The following is a 23,330-nucleotide window of genomic DNA, read 5'->3' as shown; positions in this document are numbered from 1 at the left end:
TTTGTGATTTTCTTTTTCACTAAACAAACAGTTTTTTTTCAGTTAAATAAACCTTTATTACGTAGTTATTTATATATAACAGATATGGGGCATATTATTATGAACACATGCAGTTACTTACTTACTATAATCAAAAATCCCCATTGCAAATTAGCTTTATTTGCAAAATGTAAAAACGTTTAGCTCTTTGCAATAAACCAATCAAACAAGAGCAATTTAAATAGATCAGCACTCTCACAACTAATAGAACGAGTGCTTTGCCCAATTTCAACACAGAATACTACTTTTAATGATGACTACAGACTCAGGATTCACCCCTGACTCATCTTCAGTACTCTACCTAGTACAGCACCCATCTGCTGTTACGACCTGCTGTAAACATGATACAGAGCCAGACATCAGCTTCTGGCAGCAATCCTTGGGAATCTTAGCCCATTCTTCATGAACAGTGGCCTCCAGTTAACTATGGTGTTCAAATCAGGCACCTGTGACGGCCACTTCAGAATCCTCCAGGACTTCTTCTGAAACCAAGCCAAGGTGGACTCTGAGGTTTGCTTGGGATCGGTGTCCTGTTGGAAGGTGCAATGATGCCTAAGCTTCAGCTTCCTCACTGATTTCCAGTGCCAGAAGACACAAGGCAGCCCCAGAGCATCACCAAGCCACCGCCATGCTTCACTGTAGGCAGGGTGTTCTTTTTAACATATGCTTAATTCTTCCCCCTCCAGACCACTGATCCATAGCAGATCCCCAAACTTCTGCTGATTATTCATATGGTTGTGAGCATGTTGGAGCAGGGTTTTCTTGTGCTTTGGGGTCAATAGAGAGTAAATATGTATATAGCAGATATGGGGGATATGTATGACTTCATGTCTTGATTCTATATAGTTCTATATAGTTTCTATCTATAGTTTAAGGATGTGTATGTGTGTATATTCTTGAGGTTACACATACGGGTGTACATTTCATGCCAGTGTGCGAGTGCCCTGTGCAGGAGCCCTATTTGAGTTGGCATGAATTGGCAGTGTATAAGGGTGCTTGAGGGCGGACAAGAAGGAGCAGTACTGGTCAGCTGGACTGCAGTGTGACCCAGGGGAGCTAAATATAGTCCCAGTCCAGCTGAGGCTGTGAGAGGAGCACTGGTGTCACGGAGACCCTGGGAAGGGAGCAGGGGGAACAAGGGGGATGTGTACAGGAAGCACACTTTAATCCTCACCCACAGGAAAGGCTGCGCTAACTCTTTTTTCATTGTTGTTTTCTGAACACGTCCGTGTCCCATTCCATTCCCCAATGCCCCACCCCCTATCTTCCCCCCAGAGTGTGGCAGCCATGTCTGGGGTTATCAAATGACCCTCTTCACTCGCCTGCTTCATCCTCCCATCCTTCTCCAGCAGCCCTTTCTGACCTCTGAAGGAGAGTTCTATTCAGTGTAGTGAACTGATTCTTTTTGAAGAATCAAATGTCAGTGATCCTTTGATTTAAAAGTAAACTTTGCTCTCAGGTTCAGTTCTGTGGGCACTTGTGCATGTTAATGGAATTAACTGGAATTGGAACACAAAGCACCAACACATACACAAATGTTTGTGGACACCCCTTGTTCAATAAAATAGAACTCTCAAGACAATCAAATCCTCACAGCAATGCTCCAAAAGTTAGTAGAATGTCTTTCCTGGATAGTAGTGACAGTTAATCCAACCAAAGCAGGATAAACTGTTTTTAATAATCTTGAATTCAGAAGAAGCAACTAATGAGCAGGTGTCCCAATACTTTTGTCCATACAATTAACAGTCAACCTACACTTTCCAGCCTGCTCCCGTTCATGCAGACCCATATAGGCAAAAAGAAGTTGTGGCTCAGTGAATCAACACTCACGTCGGTTAAGCAAGGCCCTTAACCTCCCCTAGCCTAAAAGGTGCTGTAGCAGGGTATCATATTGTGGTGGGTCCCACAGGAATCCTGGACAGGCTTCTGCACAGTAGCAGTAGTATTGTATGGTTATGTGGACTCTAAAACATGAATGTGCTACAATGTGTTCTTTAAGAGAGAATTTTTGGTCCCATGTGAGGGTCCACACTTCTCTTTTACAAAAAAAAAAAAAAGTTCTTAATGGAATCGAAAAAAATTGGAAAGAATTTTGGATGTCGCAGGATTTAAGATTCAGTCCTAGAGGTTTATTGAAAAGAACCGTTTCTAGAACTGCACACGGATAAACATTTTCTTCCCTCTGACCTGCACAGGCCCCGAGCCCGAGGTTAATGTGTAAGGTCATGTACTGTATACAGCCACTCAATGTCCCAACAGCTGCAGTAGCACTTCCTCAGGTCGAAAGAGGCAGCACTTCTTTTCAGAAGAGTGTGCTGATGACGTTGGTGAAAAATTGGACTTGGAAATGCCTCATGCAGAAAGCGTTCCTGCTGTGAAAACTGCTTATTCCATTTCACAACATTTTCCAGGTTAGCGTTTAAATTAACAGCCTAATAACAGAGTTGATCTCAGCCCAAGTGGAATCTAGAGGAAACCCAAGAGGGTTTGATTACACCTCCTACTGCCTGCTACTGAGCTGAGGAGAATAGCAGCTTTCTGACACCATATTGCAGCATGCTGACCTGCAGAATGTGTGAACGAGGTGACAGACCATCCATGTGTCTTTCTCCACTGCAGAGAGGGGCGAGGAAACAGCGTTAGCCTGCAGTTCTCACTCACGTCTCTCTCTTCCTCTCTCTGAGCTCGTTCTCACAGAACAGCTCTTATGGAAGTGGGATAAATCAAATTCAATAGCCGGTTTTAAATTTTTTGGGGACAGGAATGTAATGTTATCGAGAATCAAGGGCTGCACAATGACCTTTTGGAGTCTGGAACAATCAGCTATTGTTTATGGTATCCTCCACAAATCAATAGTGACATACACTATTGAACAATGAGTTGTCCTTCACTTCAGCCTATGCACATGTCAGGCTGGTTTAAGACTTCTCCATTCATTATCAAGTTTACAGCAGCTACAGCACTATAGTAGCTCACAGAAGCCTACAGAAGGCTACTGGTAAAATAGAACCATGCATGGACAGACCAAGATTAAGAAACAGTTTCCCCTCAAGAGTTTCCCAAAAGCTTTTAGCCAAGACAAGTCTGGTGATTAATACAACTAACAGGTTACTTATAATTTACCTATTAGCGACATACTAAATCACTTTGTTTTGTACTAACAGGACGAGTTCTCCTGCCACTATTGCAACTGCCCTTGCATTGTCACCATCGTAGCTCCTTTCTGTTTTGCACTGCACTGTGGGATCAATACCAAACCACATGCATAAAACCAGGGTTTTAAGTAAGCTTGGTGCATATTTGAGTAAACTCAACTTCAACACTGCTATTTATATCTATATTACATACTCAAAAATTAGTTAGCATTACTAATTAGTACCCCCAGAGTCTGTGCAGTAGAGACCAGACTCACCTACTCATTCTGTAGATCCTGCAAACAAACCTGTTTCTTCAAGCCAAGGCCTTCTTACAATACAGCAGAATACGAATTCTGGCAATTATTTTTACCCAATTTTCATCCCCGAATTTTAGACGGCCAATTACCCAACTCATGTGTTAGTCCCCGCCCCCCAAAACATGTAATGCTGCAGACACAATGTCACCTGGCAACCAATATGCTCAGAGGAAAGCTCCGGGTACCCTGCCCTGATGCATCAGCTAGCAGACGCCTGTGCCTCCCAGCATCACACTGAAGTGATGTGGAGAGAGAGCAGGCCACCTACCCAACCGGAGAGAGCAAGGCAAACTGTGGTCGCTCTGGCTCCTGCTGCGGATGCAGGCAACATGACCCAGGATTTGACCCAGCGATCCTCAAGCTTCACTTTTGAGAGACCTTGTGCTGTCCATGTTTTCTACAGGCCTTGCCTCAAACCATATCAAGCTCTTAAGTAATCTCAAATAGACCTGGTTATGTGGTTTCTGACACTTTATGGACCACTGTTATCAACAGAACTGGTTTTAAAAAGTACTGGCATAAATATCCCCCTGTACTCCCACTGTAAACTCTGTGTGGAATTAGGTGCAAAGCATTGGAGCTCCTTCAGAGAAAGCCTGGCTGAAAATTGCATCCATCGTTATTTTATTTTGGATAAGGTAGAAAACAAGAATTTGACTTACAATCAAACAACACTGTAAATGCCAAAGCTACCCGTTTAAAAGATCTGCCACCAAGTATCAAGCAAATGTGGAGAGCTGACATGATATGAATGGATATAATGAGTGTTTTTTCTTTCTTTCGTAATTCCGAAATGTGTGACTCTAAATTAAGCAGAGTTTGAACATCAGACCTGACCTGATTTGGTGGAAGGGCTACATTTAGGGTAGATTTTTAGATTTTATAACCATCACCTCAAGCTGGTGAGTCATCAGAGACTCTTTGTTTTAGACTAAAAGAAGATGCCCATGAAGACGAGTCATCCCAGTCCATTTGCCTTACTGTACAACCATGGCTTCACTTGACTTGTTAACTGCAGTGAGCTGCCGGGAGTTCCTTACTTCCTTACTGTGACTCTGACTGAGTGCCAGTCCCCAGACTTCCACTATGGAGCTTCACCCACTCCTACTGCTCAGAGACAGTGGATGGACTAGTGATAAATCCGCAGAGATAGAGAGGAAAAGCAGAGCAGAGTTAATGTGCGTGGGTGTATTCAGTGCGCTTGCATGACCTTATCGAGCAGTCGGATGTTTCTGTATTAACGTCCATTCACAATACACTGCCTAGTGCCATTCATGTCCATCCGGCGAGCTTTTTCACATTAGAGAAGCAGCAGCAGGGCTCTCTGCATTGGACTGATGTTTGACTCAAGGTCAACGAGTGGCTCTCTGCCACACTACCTCAGCTTTTTGAGTTCTGGCATTAACAGCTAAGCTGACGTTCTCTGGAACTTAGTCTGTCTTGCGGAATTCGCCTCTACAAACTGAGTCTCGCCAATTAAACCACCTACTCATAAAAGCGGGGTCATCAAGTTGAAGGCGGAACACTTTATGTAATATTTGGCAAAGAAATTCTCCTCCCATACTGACAGTGGTCAATAAAAGCTAATAAAAAACATCTATTGGCCCAGTTCTCATGAGCTGACACCCTGTCAATGTCACTGAAACATGTACATGCATGAGGTTCTATAGCCTAGAACTTTGGCTGGTAAACTACAAATCCCTAATGACAGCTGGTCAGTTAATCTAAAAAAAAAAAAAAATAGCCAAACCAATGACACCAAAAGTCCCAATTCTGCGGCTACATAAACTATACGTAATGTTTGTGCACACCCCTTCTAACGAATGCATTTGTCTATTTTAAGTTACACTCATTACTGACACAGACATGCAAATGCACACACACAGCCTGCCTAGTCCCCTTAGAGAAGGACTGGCAATAGAAAATGACTCTCTAGAGAAGATAAGCACAAACCTATTGGCACCATGCCTTATGCCAGGCATGGGCTAGAGGGGTACTAAGCCCCCCAGCATGTTGGAGCTGTGGAGCAGTGGAATTGTGTTTTCTGGAATGATGGTGCTCCATCCAAGACATTAGGAATGAGTTGGGGAGTTGGGGGTTTCTCCAAACATCTAATCGAAAGCCTTCCCTTGACATAAGGGACAAATAATCCAACATAAGCAGGATGAACACTGTTTTAATACCAATTAATAAACAATGATTAAGCAAGTGTCCTGATACTTTTGTCCATATAGTGCATAGAAAGTAAAGTATGCATGGAAACTGACTAGTCAGTCATTGTGTACTTCATCTCTCTCTCTCTCTCACTCTCACACACACACACACACACACAGAGTTGGAAAGAAGAAATTCCTGGCATGTCCCCCATGGTGATTTTCTCAAAAGCATATGTTTCAGCTCAGGGCGACCTAGAGCGGCCCTCTGCCACAAAACCAGCCATGAAGGTATAGCCATTAGAGCAGTGTAAGGAGATCCAGGATGGAGGGATGAATGGCCAGAGGGATAGAGAAGTCTTCAAGAAAGGAAAAGGGAAGGAAGGCAGTGAAGACATTAGACAAACACTGGCTTGGGGGAGAATGGAGGTGACAGAGATGGTGGGAGGAACTTTAGTTTCACTAGCAGACCAAATCTGCTAAAAATACAGATTCTGAATGTTCAACTGATACCATGTTTATGTTCATGTGGAAGAAAAGATCATTTAATGTGATATTGTGACAGAAATCTATCGTGTATGCACCTCCCATCTGGACACAGGCTACAGAGCATCCGGGCAGAGTCGTCCAGACTCATGAGCAGTTTTTCCCTGGCAGTCAGACTTCAGCTCAGATGCGATGTTATAAGCCTACTTACCACCCTGTTATTTTACCTGAAAAACAATGAAAACAAGCTTGTTTTTCTTTTCCAGATGGCCTATTGTGAAAAGGGGTGCTTATGATGCTGGTCCAACCAATAATTTGGTTGTTTTTAGATAGGTTGGAGTTTCAGTTGAGGTGGGGTGGTGATCATCCAAAATCCTGACCTCACTAATGCTCTTGTCACGTGATGCAATCAGATCCTCACAGCAATGGTCCAAAATCTAGAAGAAAGCCTTCTTCCCTGGACAGTAGAGAGAGTTACTCCAACAGAAGCAGGATCAACTCTTTATTAATACCCTTGATTTCAACAAAATTGATTTCAAGAAACAATGAACGAGCAGATGTCCCAATACTTTTGTCCAAAAAGCGTACATTACAAAACAAGCGTAAAAGCTATGTAGCCCAGAATCAGAATGTAAATCACGTCAATTATGTAATTCGCTACATTACTGCACGTAGTATAGTGTAGTAATAGTACAGAAAAAAAACAATAGCAACTTCTAAAGGTCAACAGTGATTCCTAAATCAGATTACAGCGGCAACCCTATAGACGTTTACTGGAATGAGAAGCGCATGTTGTTGGGGGGCTTTGTGGGGGGACTGTAGACCTCTGAAGGTCATGCAAACATGCAGCTGATTGTGAGATCAAACGATTGGGGACTAGTTGTTCTGAGAATAAAGAAGGACACAGCTGGCGGAGCTGTTTCATGCACAGCTCCAGAGCTGAGGAGCAGCCGGCTATTCACCCTCAGTCTGAAACCTAATCTTAAAGCACAGCTTCACTGTTCGAGATGAATGCCTCTAATTCCTCCGTCTTCTGCTGGGGAAGATATCTCCTCTGCGCTTTCCCTGCCTTCGCCCCGTCTTATTTTTCTGTGTACGAGTGTTCGCTCTCTGCTCTGGCTCTGTGTATATGAAGCGTCTTTGAGGACTGTCCCCACCAGTCTAACGTCTCCTTCCTTTCTGCTTTTATAAGAGGCAAAAAAGTGAGCGGAGACGTCTGTGAGACGCTGAAAATGTGCTTGGTGTTTGACTCAGAGTGGAGTGGTGTGTCTGATGTGGGGAGATAGAGGAGCTGGGTGGGCTCTGAAGGGGTTTGGTTCATTTTGGGCTGGCTTTGCCTTCCAGCTGTCACCCTGCACAGGATGTGATGCCTAAACACACACACACACACACACACATACAGTCCACTGTAAAGCCACACTAACACTCAGAGGGTTGGAAAAACTGATCTAATGATATAATCAATGTGTTGAATAATATAAAGCTAATTTAGTTGCAGACAGTGTTAATTTTTTCATGTTTTGACTCACAATTAATATTACTACTATTAGCTGGACAAAAGTATTGGGACACACATTGCCACAGGTGTATAAAATCAAGCATCTAGCCATGCAGTCTGCCTTTCCACACATTAATGAAAGAATGGGTGGTTCTAAAGAGCTCACTGAACTCCAGCGTGGTGCTGGAACCATCGCTGGAACCATCACTGCAAAAAGAAGTTGTCAGCTCTTGTAGGTGCAATGTGTAGGTGTCCCAATACTTTTGTCCATATAGTCCTAAAGTCTTTTGATTCTCAAATTTTAATTTTTTTTTATTTTTACCAAAATGATTAGCATTTGCAGGCTAACATGAATGCCTTGACTCATCACAACACCCTCAGAAATTGATCTGGGATGTGTGTGAACAGGCCAGGAGGATGATCACGCAATAAAACATTTAGGGATTTGATTGAGGCTTTAGTTTTTCGCCAGCCTCAGCGATAACCCTCTTGCAAAGGCCAATATTGTGATAATTGTGCCGCCTGAGAGCACGGCCATAATTCTTCCCTATGCCCCGGAATGCTTATGTGAGTTAATGTCCATAACTGGGTTGCCCTTCTCTCTCCCAGCACTCTGCTGTCACTGTGTCACTTAAAGAGGAGTGTGTGTGTGTGTGTATTATGGAGATTAAAAAAAAAAGAGCCTCCACTCCTCCCAGACTGTCAGACTCGGCCTGCAGGGCTGCTGGCAACTCATTTCTCTAATGGCGTGCTTGAGAGCGAGAACAGATTACACAGATGCATTTTCCTAATGCAAGTGCAGCAGCCTTCAGTGGATTTGATAATTAACAGCTGAAAGTAAAAGGCAGGCATATTAAGGCCGGGCTCCCCCTCTCTGTAGCTTTCAGTGTAATGCTGGGCTTCTCCCTCCCATTATGCTTCTCCCTCTCTAATCCCCCTCCCCTTTTCTCTCACTAATGGCTCTGCCAAGGCATTGCTCCTGTTCTCAGCTTTATGCTTTCTGTGCAAAAAACCTCAGGGATAATAAGCACTCGCAGTAACAGTGCAGTTTGGAAGTATTCGCTCACACAGGGATGTTTTGTCTCTGTTCACAGGCGACTGTAATTGAAGGGAAACTATAACTATGGAATAAAAGTTGCAGTCAGTGAGCTTTATATATTGTCGTTGTCAAGCAAAGGCCATTCCACGCTCAAAGATTTTTTATTGTGGAGCATTTCTGCTGGTCCATTCATCACAAAATTCATTCATAATATAAAGAACAACTGCCAGATTCCAATTATGTCAAAACTTCAACAAGCTGCTGTAGGACAAAATTATTGGGACACCTACACATTACACCTACAGGAGCTTTTCTGACAGCCCATTCTAAATTCATAGGCATTAATAAGGAGTTGGTGCCCTGTTTGCCACTATATCAGCTTCTGCTCTACATGGGAAGGCTTTCTGCAGGATTTTAGGGTGTGTCTGTGAAATTTTACCCATTCAAACTTAACAGTTGGCGCAATGCAGTCATGGCAGGCAGTGTTCTCCTGGCATTACCAAACTCTGCCAGAACACGATTCTGCTGCTCCAGGGTGCTCCAGTGGTGGTGTGCTTTACAACACCCCAACCAATGCTTGAAATTGTGCTTGGTGATGTAAGGCTTGAATGCCCATGCCATGAAGCTCCTGGCACACCGTTTTTGTGCTGATGTTAATGCCAGAGGAGGGTTGGAACTCTCCAATTCTCTCTATTGACTCAGCAGAGCGTTGGAGACTTTTAGGCACTGTGCACCTCAGCATTACGTGACCCTGCTCTGTAACTTTACAAGTTCCTAAATGCTTCCGGCTTTCAGCAACACCTCTTAATATCACTGGAAGATCCACGAGGGACGAAATGTCACCTGCTTTGATGCAACGGTGTCATCCTATTAGAGAACCACGCTGGAATTCACTGAGCTCTTTACAGCCACCCATTCTTTCACTAATGTGTGGCAGAATTAAAGGCTGATTGCAAAGTTAGCTGCTTGATTTTATACACCTATAGCGGACTTAATGATAGTAGTTCAGAGATGCCAGGTTGAGCGGCAGTAGTCCATTTATGAGGGCTTTACCATCATCAACTGAACCCTTGGGTGGGAACGTCACTGCAGTAAACAGCTCGGATTTAGCCGTAATGCTAAACATGCTCTTCTAGGCCTACATCAGGATCTAAATGCCAAACCTTTCTCCCTTCACTCCTTTTTTTGCAGATTTGCATCCATAAACTAACTTATGCACATTATCCAAGAGCAAGAAAATTTTTTTCATGCATGTTTTCATAATTCGCTAGAAAGGGTGGAAAAAAGGAACGACAATGATCAAAGGCAGGTGTGACTCTTATCCAGCCGATCTACCATTGCGCAGCATTTCGTTTCAACTGGGCCTGTGATGGTTAATCAAGTTTCACAGCTTAGATTTTTCTAAATGTTGCTGCTGCTGAGGAGCCCTGGTTGAGCATTCTGGGAAGAAGGGGGCTGTTAGCTGTTATGAAAGATGGGTACGATGCCTGTACAAAACGTTACTTTGAGAACATCCTCAGACCACAACATCAAGTTTCCCACATCAGACAAAACGGCTTTAAGCCGTGTCTCAGCTCTCAGATAAAAGACAGCTCTGTTGTTTTCCACTGAAATATTGTGAGTTTTGGAGCCAAATTAAAGATGACTGTTTTACCACTACAACTTTTCCTGAACTGCTCTTACAATGTTCTGTTATTTCACAAAGATCAATCATCAGTTCACATGCCTTCATGTTTTTGTTTGCTCCTGAGTCCACTTCACTGTGAGGGTCTGTCACATCATTACAAGAGAAAAAAAAAAGAGAACAACCCCAAAGTTCCACTTGAACTGTTTACCGCAGCTATTTTCCACACGGGAAGACAAATAAGAGGGATCTGTTACTGGCACAGACCTTCTTTCAATCCTAATCGAACACACCTGATCCAGTTAGTCAGGACTTCAGAAGTATCTGAACATTAGAGCCATGTGTGCTGGAACAGAACTCGCCAGTGCAGTAGATTTCCAGAAGCAGAGTTGGCAGCCCTGAACTGGCACACTGTACAGTTCTTTTATTGATGAGTCACCAGTATGAATTGTGAGGTGATCAAAAACATCTTCTTCTTCATCAGATACATCAACTTCTTCAATGATCAAATGCTTCAAAACGCAATGGCATTTTATTCTGTAGCACAAACGCGCCGCTGAGGATCTTCAGGGTCAAGAAATGGAATATTTTTAATTGGTCAAGTCAGCCGTCAACCCTAAATGGATGCATTGCAGGCCTGAAAGAGCACGCATCACTAGGGAGGATGTCTGGCCTCTGGTGATGTCAGTGGGTTGCTCATTTGTTGAAATACTTGAAATATCTGTGGCCATCTGAAATGGTTCTATGAAGAAAGGGTCCTCATTCTAACACCTTAGGATCACTAAATGTAGATCTTTAAGCCTAGATGTATTTTTAAGATATCATTATCTATTATTTATTAAGTATTTAGATATTATTCAGTATTTACAGTGGCTTATTCATTATCCACTATGAATTACTCAGTAACTACTATGAATTATTCAGTAACTACTATGAATTATTCAGTAACTACTACGTATTATGCAGTAATCTCTATGAATTATTCAGTATTTACAGTTGACTATACAGTATCCACTATGAATTATTTAGTAACGACTATGAATCATTCAGTAACTACAATTATTTTTTCAGAGTCTACTAATTAGTCACTATGTACTATGAATTATTCCATATCCACTATAAATTATTACATGTCTAATATGAATAATTTAGTAATCTCTATGAATTATTTAGTATCCACTATAAATGATTCAGTAATTGCTAAGACACTATAATTATTAATATTATGTTGTTATGGGATGAGATGTTAAGGGTTGTTGGGTTCAAAAGATTCATCTTTAAAGGTTAATCTCATAAGCAAACATTTATCTGAAAAACCATCCACTAAACAAATCTTTAAGGAACCAAAGATGGATCTTCTGTCCCTTCATTTCTCCCCTAATGAATTCACCTAAAAAGTTCATGCTCTAAAGTTCTTAGGGAGCAGATTGTTTTTCAAAAAAATTTGGCCTCAGTTTTTGGGTATCGATTGTGCCAGGCCACTGCTGATGCAGGCACTCCGCTGGACAGAGTGTAGCCATTATGGGGCAGCATTGTTTAGACAGAGCGTTCCAGCCTCATGGGACCTGAAAGCCTTTAGTCAGCTCAGGCTTGGCTAGGCCACAGAGACTGCACTGAGGGGGAACAGAGCCAGGTCATCTCCACCTGACCACCAACTGTATAAAACAATGCAGCACTGACAGGCTCTGTGAAGCATATACGTGCACCCACACACACACAGACACTTTTGCATTGATATTAAACCCTGAGTAGCAAGGATAAACACACTCATCACAGATTAACATCCCACTGCGTCTAACCTGTGTAGTGATTTCCAGCCCTGTGAAGCATGGGCTAACACACAAACACACACAGCGGGTGCCCGAGCAGCATTATTCACAGCATTAGAATCATTCAGTGGACCAGAGAGATGGAAGCATGGCCAACAGCCAGGATACGCTTAACCCTTAAACAGCTGGCTTATTATTCAACTATTAATAATAATAATAATAATAATAATAATAATAATAATTTACACAGCAATATATAATTATAATCTTTCCGTGTCTTTATATGTTAATTTTGCAACTATAAAAACAGGCTAAGCACCTTTTAGCATGGGCTAAAGGGGTATAAAGCCCCCCAGCATTGAGCTGTGAATGATGGTGCTCTATCCAATACTTTTGGGATGACTTGTGGAATTGGGACAGAGGCATAGTGATGATCATCCAAGACCTTGACCTCAATAACACTCTGAATGCAATCAAATCCTCACAGCAATGCTCCAACATCTAGTAGAAAGCCTTCGTCCCTGGACAGTAAAGCCAGTTTCTTCAATAAAAGCAGAATACTGTAATGTAATGTAATGTTTAATGCCCATAAATTTCAGAAGAAACAATGAATAAGAAGGTGTCCCAATACTTTTTCGCCTACATGTCTACATAGTACCAACGTACATCGCTCTGGATAAAAGCATCTGCAGTAATTACAGAAAATATCCATATGGTTACTTGGTAACAAATAGGTCTGAGGAACTGAATTATGGACGTACATAGAAGCCCTTAAATTCACTGAGTTAGCTCAGTGTGCTTGAAAGGCTCAGTTAGCAGGACCATAAAGAAGAGCACCTTCATGCTATCCCTGTCCCCACCCACCGCTCTCCCTCACCCCCTCTCTTTCTATAGCTTCTCATCTGTACCGACTCCTGTCCTGAGATTACATTTCACCTACTCAGAGGAAATGGAGCTGTCTGAGGTTCAGACAGGTCTGGCTCCAAAAGAGCTCAGCTGTGCTGGGATGTGGCTGGAGGACAAGCCCTCTGACCAGGTCATTGATGCTTTCCAGCTCTGGGCATAGCTGAACTGGACCGAACGAGGGCTGAGTACTTCAATAAATAACAAAACCCCATCCATGCTGTGACCTTACATGACTCGGCCCCCGCCGGAGCTGGGGCACACATGAGCCTAGGTTTATCGGTGCTGGTCATGATTACGGCCATTTTCCAGGTTTATTTTTGCCCGAGTGCTGCTCTGAGCTCTTAATGTGCCTTGTTGTTTATGCTCTCAGCCATATATGGGGTATCTGATCCTGTGTTATTGTTTGGCTTTGTTTATGGGCTTTTTTTTTTTGCTCTACTTGAGTTAATAAGCACTGACTGTTGGCTGTTCCTTCTTTTCAGCCTCTCCTCCCTCCTTAACTTTCCTGTTTTCTCCGCATCTTGGACAGACTGTGCTCTCTGCTCTACAGCACCAACCCCCTGTCCATTCACCAGTTCAAAGATGCTGAGATGAGCATTATACCATGTGGCCACCAGGCTGACAGGCCAAAAAGCAGCTGCATCCAGTCCCTCCGGTGCCTCTGTCTTACGGGAAACCTGGAAATGTCCCGTTCCGGGAGGCACCTAATGCAGCGGAACTAACGCGGCCTTCTCGTGTTAGCAGCTCTTCTGTGTTTACCTTCCACATAAGTGCATGGCAAGGTGTAATGGTGTATTGAAAGTGGGGCAGCAGGGAAAGAGATAACAAGAGAAAAGAAAAGTCTAAAATTGCCTTGGTAACAGACATGGTGCATCATCATGCTGGCTGTTTAGAAGATAAGAAGGTATACAAATTGTGGCAGTAAAGGGAAACACATGGTCACCAACAATACTCACATAGGCAATACCCACATGTGGCATTCAAGCATTAATTGATTGGTATAAACCAGTCCAAAGTATGCCAGGAAAACATTCTCCACACCAGTACACCACCTTTACCAGCCCGGTCTGTTGACACATGCCATGTTGAGTCCATGGACTCATGCTGTTGGTGCCAAATTCTGAGCCTATCATCTGTGAGCCTCAGCACAAATCAAATATCATCAGACCAGGCTTAGTTTTTACAGTCTTCAGCTGTCTCATTTTGGTGAGCCTGTGCCCACTGCCATCCTTAGCTGGAACCCACCAGAAGTAGTCTCCTGCTGTTGTAGGCCATTCGCTTTAGTTTAATATTTTGTGCAGTCTGAGATGCCTGAACTGAGAGTCCTGAGTGCCTGTATCTGAGTTCGAGCCGAGTCTTGAGCCTCTGGGATAAAAGTCTGTGTTGAATTCCTGTGATGCAGGTCCGAACTGAGCCTTAAGTCTCTGGGATGCGAGTCTATGTTGGGTCTTTGGGATGCAAGTCTTCTTCGAGTTCAGCGTTAGGTCTCTTTTATGCAAGTATGTGTTTAGCGTAGAGTCTCTTGGCCGCAAGTCTGAGTCTGAGTTGAGACTAAAGTCTCTGGGATGCAAGTCCAAGTTCAGTGTTGAGTCTCTGGGATGCAAGTCTGGGTCTGAGTTAAGCCTAAAGTCTCTGGGATGCAAGTCTATGTTGAGTCTCTGGGATGCAAGTCCGAGTTCAGCGTTGAGTCCCTGGGATGCAAGTCTGAGTTCAGTGTTGGGTCTCTGGGATGCAAGTCCGAGTTTAGTGTTGGGTCTCTGGGATGCAAGTCCGAGTTCAGTGTTGAGTCTCTGGGATGCAAGTCCGAGTTCAGTGTTGAGTCTCTGGGATGCAAGTCCGAGTTCAGTGTTGAGTCTCTGGGATGCAAGTCCGAGTTCAGCGTTGAGTCTCTGGGATGCAAGTCTGGGTCTGAGTTAAGCCTAAAGTCTCTGGGATGCAAGTCTATGTTGAGTCTCTGGGATGCAAGTCCGAGTTCAGCGTTGGGTCTCTGGGATGCAAGTCTGGGTCTGAGTTAAGCCTAAAGTCTCTGGGATGCAAGTCTATGTTGAGTCTCTGGGATGCAAGTCTGAGTTCAGTGTTGAGTCCCTGGGATGCAAGTCTGAGTTCAGCGTTGGGTCTCTGAGATGCAAGTCTGAGTTCAGTGTTGAGTCTTTGGGGTGCAAGTCTGAGTTCAGTGTTGAGTCTTTGGGATGCAAGTCCGAGTTCAGTGTTGAGTCTCTGGGATACAAGTCTGAGTTCAGTGTTGAGTCCCTGGGATCTGAATCCAAGTCTCAGCTTCTTATTCTTATTTTAAATTCTAAATTGAAATGCTTCTGCAGTTGCACACAAGTACCCATATATGAGTCTGACTGTAACTGTTGCACTATTTTAGGTGGAATTGTTGGTTAGTCCATCCTTTGTACAGCAGATATGCTAGTTAAATAGCATGAAAGCTTCATTTTTGAGGAATGTGCTCTGTCACTTATAGGAACTGTAGCTAACAAACCCTGCACAGATGTAGAGCTTGATTCTGTCCATTAAACTGAAAGTTTTTTCATAGCAAATGGCTCATTTCTGCAAGCTGAGAGGGATTGACATTGTACTAATAACTCTGTGTAAGCACAGCAATACTGACAGGTGACGTCTCACACATAAGAAAGCCTTGACTCCGAGTTGAGTTGTGAGCCGTGAGTCAGTTAAGGGGGTCCAACTCGAGTTGTCAGTCAGTCGACATCTCTGACACATGCACTCTTCATCACAGTATAATGGAGATGGCATTGCTGGTAGACCACAGCTCACTCCCAATGTGCTGATGGTACTGTTACTTAATATTACCGTGTACAGGCCCAAGGCAAAGCCATATAAACCATCTTGCTGACTCTTCATTTAATGCCAGTCTGTTAACAGTTCCAGACATCCTCAGAAGTGCGAACTCCAGCTGTGTGGTTGTTACATAAGCTCAGCACAGAGCTGAGGCTAGCTGTCTGATACACTCCAAACAGTGTGAATGATTACGGACGGGACGGTGGAGGAAAGCCACAGGCGATAAAAGAAGAACCGCAAACACACAGAGGCGTCCAGCAACCCCCTCCTCCACCCGTTCCCCCAGCCGTCCCGAGGGACACACTCATCTCCTGGACTGGTGCAGGGGAAGAGCAGGATTTGCCACTTCATAAGAGATGGATCGTGAATGCAGAGACAGCACTCTTAGGCACACTGTTGCTGTGTTCTTTAAAATGCTACTGTCTCGGAAGGTTAAGCCAGCAGTTTACACGTTGGGGAGGAAGCGTTGTTTATCCTAAATCTAATCAACTTGCTTGGAGGTTAAATGCTAACAGTGTTATCCCAGGCCCGATTGGGACTCATTTTCAGACTGGGAGTTTCATAATGCAGACCAGCTAAAACCCTAAACTGTGTTTCCTGCTGCACAAACACACAACAAAAAAACACAGACTCAGCTGCAATCAGCAAACCGGGACTGAACAACCGGAGGCAGGGGCACCAGTTTAACCCTGTAATTGTATAAAGTAGCTCACAGAAACCTGAGCAAAAAAGCCACAGGCCTCCTGACTTTCCTGATTACCTACTCCAGCCTTCCTGTTATCCTTCAAGTCCAGTGGTCCCCTTCCTGGGTTTGATCACATATACAGAAATCTATACACTGATCAGCCATAACATTAGCACCACTGAGAGGTGAAGTGAAAGACAGATTATCTTCATGTGTTGATGTGCTAAAAGCAGAAAAATGGGCAAGGATAAGGATCTGAGACACTATGCCAAGAACCTAACTGTGGTGGCTAGACCACTGAGTCAGAACATCTCCAAAACATCGGGCAGGTCTTGTGGTCTTGTGTTTTTCTGGGTATGCATTGGTCAGTACCTACCAAAAGTGCTCCAAGAGAGGACAACCAGTAATTCGGCAAAACAGGGTCATGGGCAAATAAGGCAACCTCACAACCCACAGGACTTCAAGTATCTACTGCTAACATCTTGGTGCCAGATACCACAGGACACCTTTAGAGGTCTGGTGGAGTCCATGCCTCAAATGCTCAGATCTGCTGTGGTGGCACAAGGGGCACCTACTCTATATTAGGCAGATGGTGCTAATGTTATGGCTGATCAGTGTATACTAAGGTGTAATGTTTAGCTCCATTTGCTATTGTATGGATAACATAAATGATATAAATTATAGATCATTAAAGTACATGAATAATACTTAAAAGACGAATGAGACTTATGTGTAACCCTTCAAGGTGTGTGTGTGTGTGTTAGAGAGTGGATGCATATGTGTATATGTTCTCCAGTCTCATTACCCCGAAGGCTCTCAGTGTTTGACACTTCGGGCTGCTTGATCGGATCAGGCTGTGTGTGTTATCTTGCTAGAGAGCTAGACAACTCTGTCGAAAAGGCACCACTGGGCCTCTCTCCAGCACACCCAGCACTGAAGTCCTCCTGTCACTTCTGAGTTAGTCTCCCTCTCCAGCTGGCAGGCAGGCGGAAAAAGATCAAGGCTGTCCAGCTCTGGTCAAGATGAGCCGAACTCAGGCTCATGAGGAAATTCAGTTTCCTTATTCACACATATCTGATTCAAGCCAGTTTAGCAGGTGTGTTTAATCTGGAATTCACCGAACTGCACTGGAATCTGTCCCTGGTATTGAACGTCCGAGCAGCAGCCAAAGAAGCACACAAGACTCTGACCCAACCAACAGCACCACAGGTTCTGAATAAGAACCCAACTGGAGCTCCTCAAAATTCCTTCTCAGTCCGATCCAATCCAAATCCAAAGACCACCACCACCAACTGGAGCTGTATAAAACATTCTGAACAAAACATGTACTTGTTATGTGCCATGTCCGAAGATTTTCACACATGTGATGAACGTTGTCTTGCCTGCAACATGTTCTGCTTAATAAATTTGCCGTTTTCTATCTCACTGGCTTTCATTTTGACACATGTGTTGGCCACATGAACCAGCATGAGTGATTCCAGTATTCCAGATTAAAAAGCTTTAAGATAATAAAATAGAGAGTTGGGGAAAAACGAAAGCAGGGATAAATGCAGGCCAAAATCTGTCAAAGGTAGGAGATCCAATCCAAGCTCAACAAATAGTTGAGAAGCAATGTCTGAACCCAGTGTGAACAGCGAAACCTTTTTCAAGTTCTATTCCACTCCGCTCTGAAGATGATACACACAGCTCTGAGCGTAGAGGTCAATGTGTGAGCACGGTCAGCACTGCTCGCATGTTACACTTCACTCACCACTTCATAATCTGATGAAATGCCTGGATCTGGGGCAGTCAGAGTATTCAGGTCAATGGCAGTCAGTGACATTTCCAGCTAGTGAAAAGAAAGATGGGGATGGATTGGGGCAGGTCTGCCTGTCTCCTGAGTCTCAAGAGTGAAAAGCTTGTGCCGGAGCTTTAATCGGGCCTGAAGTTTAGACTGACTGTAGTACAACAAAATTCAGTCTGAGCCAAACAATGTAGTCCGACCAACCTCTGTTCAAACCTGACTGCAGTCTGTAAAGTTCTGTCTGAACCCAACTGTAGCCCAACCACATCATAGTCCACCAAATTTCTTTCAAACCTGTATGGCAACTACATGCCATATAATTCTGTCAACTCAACTACAGTCCGACAAGGTTCTTTCAAATGTTACAGCAGGTCACAAAAAATTCTAATCCCGATTGTAGTTGTAGACAAAATTCTGTCCAAGCCCAAATGTAGTCCATTTGTCCAAGCCAGAACCTAATCTGACAAAATTCTGTCCAAGTCAGAATGTAGTCTGATAAAATTCTGTCCAAACCCAAATGTAGTCTGACAAGATTCTGTCCAAACCAGAACACAGTCAGACAAAATTCTGTCCAAACCAGAACACAGTCAGACAAAATTCTGTCCAAACCAGAACACAGTCAGACAAAATTCTGTACAAACCAGAACAAAGTCAGACAAAATTCTGTCTAAACCCAAATGTAGTCTGACAAAATTATGTCCAAGCCAGAATATAGTCTGACGAAATTATGTCCAAACCCAAATGTAACCCTTCAAAATTCTATGGGAACCTGATTGTAGTCTAAAACAATATTTTCTGAACCCAAACCATAGTCTGAAAAATGCCCTTCTGAACTCATTTGTAGTACGACCAAAGTCTGTCTAAATGTGAGTGCAGCCCAACCCAATTCTGTCAGAACTTAAATGTATTCATCCTTCAATACTTTACAAACAGCAATCCAAGCGATTTTACTCTGGACAACCTTTACATAACCTAACACTTTATTTTCCTTCCAGTCTCTTTGACTCAGCAGACCTCCCTGCCAACAGAAAGAGAGCCTCTAGCATAGCTGATTGAGAATCGTTTGAGACACTAGAAGCAGGGGGACAGACTAAAGTACAGAGGAAAATTTAAGCAGGGGTAAAAGCATGCTAAAGTATGTTAAAGTTGGTAGACCGGTTATGAGAAACCCAAGGCAGAAATCTGAACCCGACTTGAGCCCGACAAATATTTCAGAAATGATGTTTAAACCTGACCGAACCTCAGAGTGAATAGTGGGGTCCTGTTGGATTTGGACAAATATTTCTAACTCTAGCTCGCGGCTCTTATTCAGGTTGCAGGTCTATGAGTGAGTGTAAGTTGAGTGGTGTGCGCCGGGCTGGGCGGGAGCCATGCAGTCCTGGTTTAGGGGGAAAAAAGTCCTGCATTCCAGCGCAGCAGGTCAAGCAGCCCTTCCAAGTCCCTCTTTGTGCCCTCGTTTCTTCAGGAGCCACCACAGGAGCCTGCGGCCCCTGGGATTAGCGGGCTAGACACAGCTTAAATGAAGAGAGAGGGGATGGAAATTACACTTCTTCAGCCGCAGCCTGAATCCATGCACTCTTCCTGCACCCCTAGCACACACACAGTCTACTCTTCCTAATGATGGGCTGCAGTGGTTGGCAGCGTGTGGGGAGAGAGAGTGAACCCAGCAACCTCTACATAAGGGCTGTGAGACAGGGCTTCAGTTTCTGATTAATCTTATTTACCTTATATTGGATTCGTGTGGGGGTGCAGCAAGGAATGCTGATTGGGTTTGAGTGTGAGGCAGGCATGCGTGACGGGGATAGAGAACGGCTGGGTTCACTGGCATTTGCATGGATGGTCAGAAAGGGCTTCCCTCTGAGTGGGCATGTACTTCATATTGCAGCGCAAAATCTCATTTGCAATGTAGTCGATCCGCAGAGACATATTCAGTGACTAAACTGAAGCTTGGCTCAAAGCTAACAAAAGATACACTATATGTCCAAATGTTTGTGGACACCCCTTCTAACGAATGCATTCATCTAGTTTAAGTTGCACCTATTGCTGGTACAGATCTGCAAAGGCACTTACACACAGCTTGTGTAGTCCTTTTAGAGAAGTACTGCCAATAGAATAGGAACCTGACCCTATTGGCACCATACCTAATGCCAGGTGTAAAGCCCCCAGCAGTTAGGGACTTGGGGATGAGGTAGGGTCGTGATAATCGAACAGCCTGACATTACTAATGCCCTTGTCACAGAATGCAATCAAACCCTGACAGCAATGCTCCTCCAAAATCTTGTAGAAAGCCTTCCCTGGACAGTAGTGAGAGAAGCGGGATAGACTCTTTTTAAATACCTTTGATTTCAGAAGAAACAATGAATGAGCAGGTGTCCCAATACTTTTGTCCCTATAGTGTATGACAATGCAGTCTTGACATTGTTTGTGAGGAATACACTTGCCAAACATTCCTTTCCTGATTTGTCCAGAGATGGCTTGACCACTCTCACTGTTGTTGGCCCTTACATGATTCTTCCTTGATGATGATGATGATGATGATGATGACATTGAACTGGGTTATATCGTAGCCCACTCAGAGCACTACAGAGTCTACAGAAAAGAAGTTTGCCGGGTGGAGCGGGAGTGGAAGTGGAGAGGTGCGATTTGCCCTGAGCAAGAAGTGGCTTTAGAAAGCTGGAGCATCAATGTTCTCTCTCGCGCCGAGATCTCTCTGATATACTGCTCCATTTCAGGAGTGAAGCACAAGCTTATTTCAGTGATGAACTGATGTGCTCCAGCTCATATTTCTGCTCAGTGCCCCAGTCTACTTCTATACAAACAGCAACAGGTGGCTTTAGAAGCCTGGAGCATCAATGTTCTCTCTGATGTTCTTCCAGCAGTTCAGAAACAAGTTCAAGCATCTATTTGGCCTCCTTGTCATCTGCAGACAATTTTACACACAATACACTAACTGTAAATGTATATATCTCTATATATTTGATCATTTACAGTCAGCAACACTCTTGTTCCAGCCTGCTGAACATCTCACCAAAACCTCACCTTGATTTGGGGTAAATGGAGCTTCAGATGTTCTCCATAACAATGTGGGCGTCTTTGAGGCTATTTAAACCTTGCGTTAACATTCATTTCATATCTGGATAATATCCGAATATTCACCATACGAACCCACTGAGCTGCTGAGTTTGCTGATACTTGCACACACACACACACATATACACACACACACACACACACACACAGCTTGTCGTGCCCCTATAGAGAGGTACTGACAATAGAATAGGACTCTCCGGAGCAGATAACCATGAACCTTTTGGCACCATGCCGAATACCAGGAGTGGACTGGAGGGGTAAACAGACCACTAGCATTGAGCTGTGGAGCAGTGGAACTGTGTTCTCTGGAATTATGGTTCTTTTGGGGTTAGCTGGGGAGTTGGGGATGGAGGTGGAATGGTGGTCATCCAACATCCTGACCTTATTAATGCTCCAAAATCTAGCAGAAGCCTTCTTCCCTGCACAGTACAGACAGTTACTCCAATGGGAAAAACTCTTTTTTAATCCCCCTGATTTCAGAAGAACCAATGAATAAGCAGGTGTCCCAATACTTTTGTTGCACATACTGTACATAATTTACATTTTACTTTCTGTAACCGACGGTCTCTCACCAAGGTAGTCTAGCTCTGTTTCAAGAAATGCCAGGGTTTCCACAGTGGCATCTTCCTCTGCTAGACACCAGTATCCATATCAGGTAATAATTACTTGTGTTAACTATATTCCAACAGACATATTTCCACTTGTTTAACTGTATCCGACATGACATGGAAGGAGCATTCCATTTACACGCGTGATACAATTCGTTCAGATGCACCTCGGACCATCTCTGAAGATGGTTTTGCTCCTGTCTTTTCATGTAGAGACGAGAAATCCGAACATGAGCCAATTACTAAAAAATGGCATGCTAACACCAGGTGTAAACAGCCTCTGTGTGAAAGTGAGTCTCCCAATGTTTGTGCCAAGGAGAAATCCTGCCCAACGCTGTGCCATGCTGTGTTTGTGTGTGTGCCTACTGAAGCTTTACAATTGTGAAGCTGGCTGCCCAGGTCCAGATGGTACTGAAGAGCCTCTCACAGAGACGGTTCCGGTGTGGAAAGCCCACGGCCCAGAAAAGTCATGTGGTGCTTAGTGTGTGCGTGCAAATGACTGAAATTATGAGCTAAAGCTGGGATTTTTCAACTAAAAACAATCAGGAACGCTCGGGACCCAACAAACGCTCCGAGCACTGTATGGGAGGAGTAAGGTGTGCAACAGGGTTACAGGGATAACGTTACAGACAACAGACGCCCGCTGTGTGTGTTTCCGAGACAGTGCATGTATGGCATGGCAGAGAGCCCAACGAAGGTGTGCTGCATCTATTTGGCTCATTTTTCAAACGCACATTCTTATTCTTTCCCATGTCTCTCCATTTCTTCTAAGTCACATTGCCATAGCAACTAAACCCAAGGGGAGGAGAGTGAGGGACATCCACACAGAAGATAAGCAGTCAGAAAGCCTGTTCTAACACCCATGCTTCCTCTCTTCCTCAGACACACACACACACACGTACATTACTTCATACGTTTTGTGAGTTAGTGCTGACATCAGAGCCCCACAGCTGGGACTCGCTGTCCATTTGCAGCCTCACACCTTTAACTGACTTTGAAGCATCGTTTTATTCCAGCAGGACGTTGCTGAAAAAGTCATCTTCATTGTAATTATGAAAAAATAATATTATAAACTAATACTAACGCTATTAACCCCCCTTAACCTTTAAAAACAGACCTTACTGTCACTGTCAAGCAAAAAACTTGTATCGCCAAAATTGCAACTCTACAGGAGAAGGAAAAACCTTCTTAACTTTCAATAGAAGTCAATGTAAAAAGATCTACATTTCGGAGCATTTCTATAGGCCCAATCATCACAGGACTGTGACATAATATATAAAACAACTGCCAGATTCAAACTATGCTAAAAAGTGAAAAACAGCAAAAATGGAGATACAAGGTTTGAACAATGGGTTTGGCAGTTTCAGTACATACCATTCACACTCCAGTCCATA

At 43.7% G+C, this 23,330-nt stretch overlaps 1 protein-coding gene across 3 annotated transcripts in view; it reads right to left on the bottom strand.

The window, feature by feature from the left end:
• arhgef25a (Rho guanine nucleotide exchange factor (GEF) 25a) overlaps positions 1-23,330 on the bottom strand; it is a 106,324-nt gene that overhangs the window by 39,175 nt on the left and 43,819 nt on the right. The window contains exon 1 of one of the 3 annotated variants that reach the window (XM_072696901.1): positions 5,447-5,616. The exons of the other annotated variants lie outside the window; for them this stretch is intronic. Within the exon in view, the coding sequence (XP_072553002.1) occupies positions 5,447-5,459 (13 nt within the window). The 5' untranslated portion in view covers positions 5,460-5,616. Of the gene's footprint in view, positions 1-5,446; positions 5,617-23,330 lie in introns of those variants that run through there. 3 annotated transcript variants of the gene reach the window in all.

This window comes from Salminus brasiliensis, chromosome 14 (genome assembly GCF_030463535.1).
Source record: "Salminus brasiliensis chromosome 14, fSalBra1.hap2, whole genome shotgun sequence".
Classification (NCBI taxonomy): Eukaryota; Metazoa; Chordata; class Actinopteri; order Characiformes; family Bryconidae; genus Salminus; species Salminus brasiliensis.
Note: the sequence above shows the minus strand (reverse complement) of the source record. Positions and strands in the feature narration are given on the sequence as shown.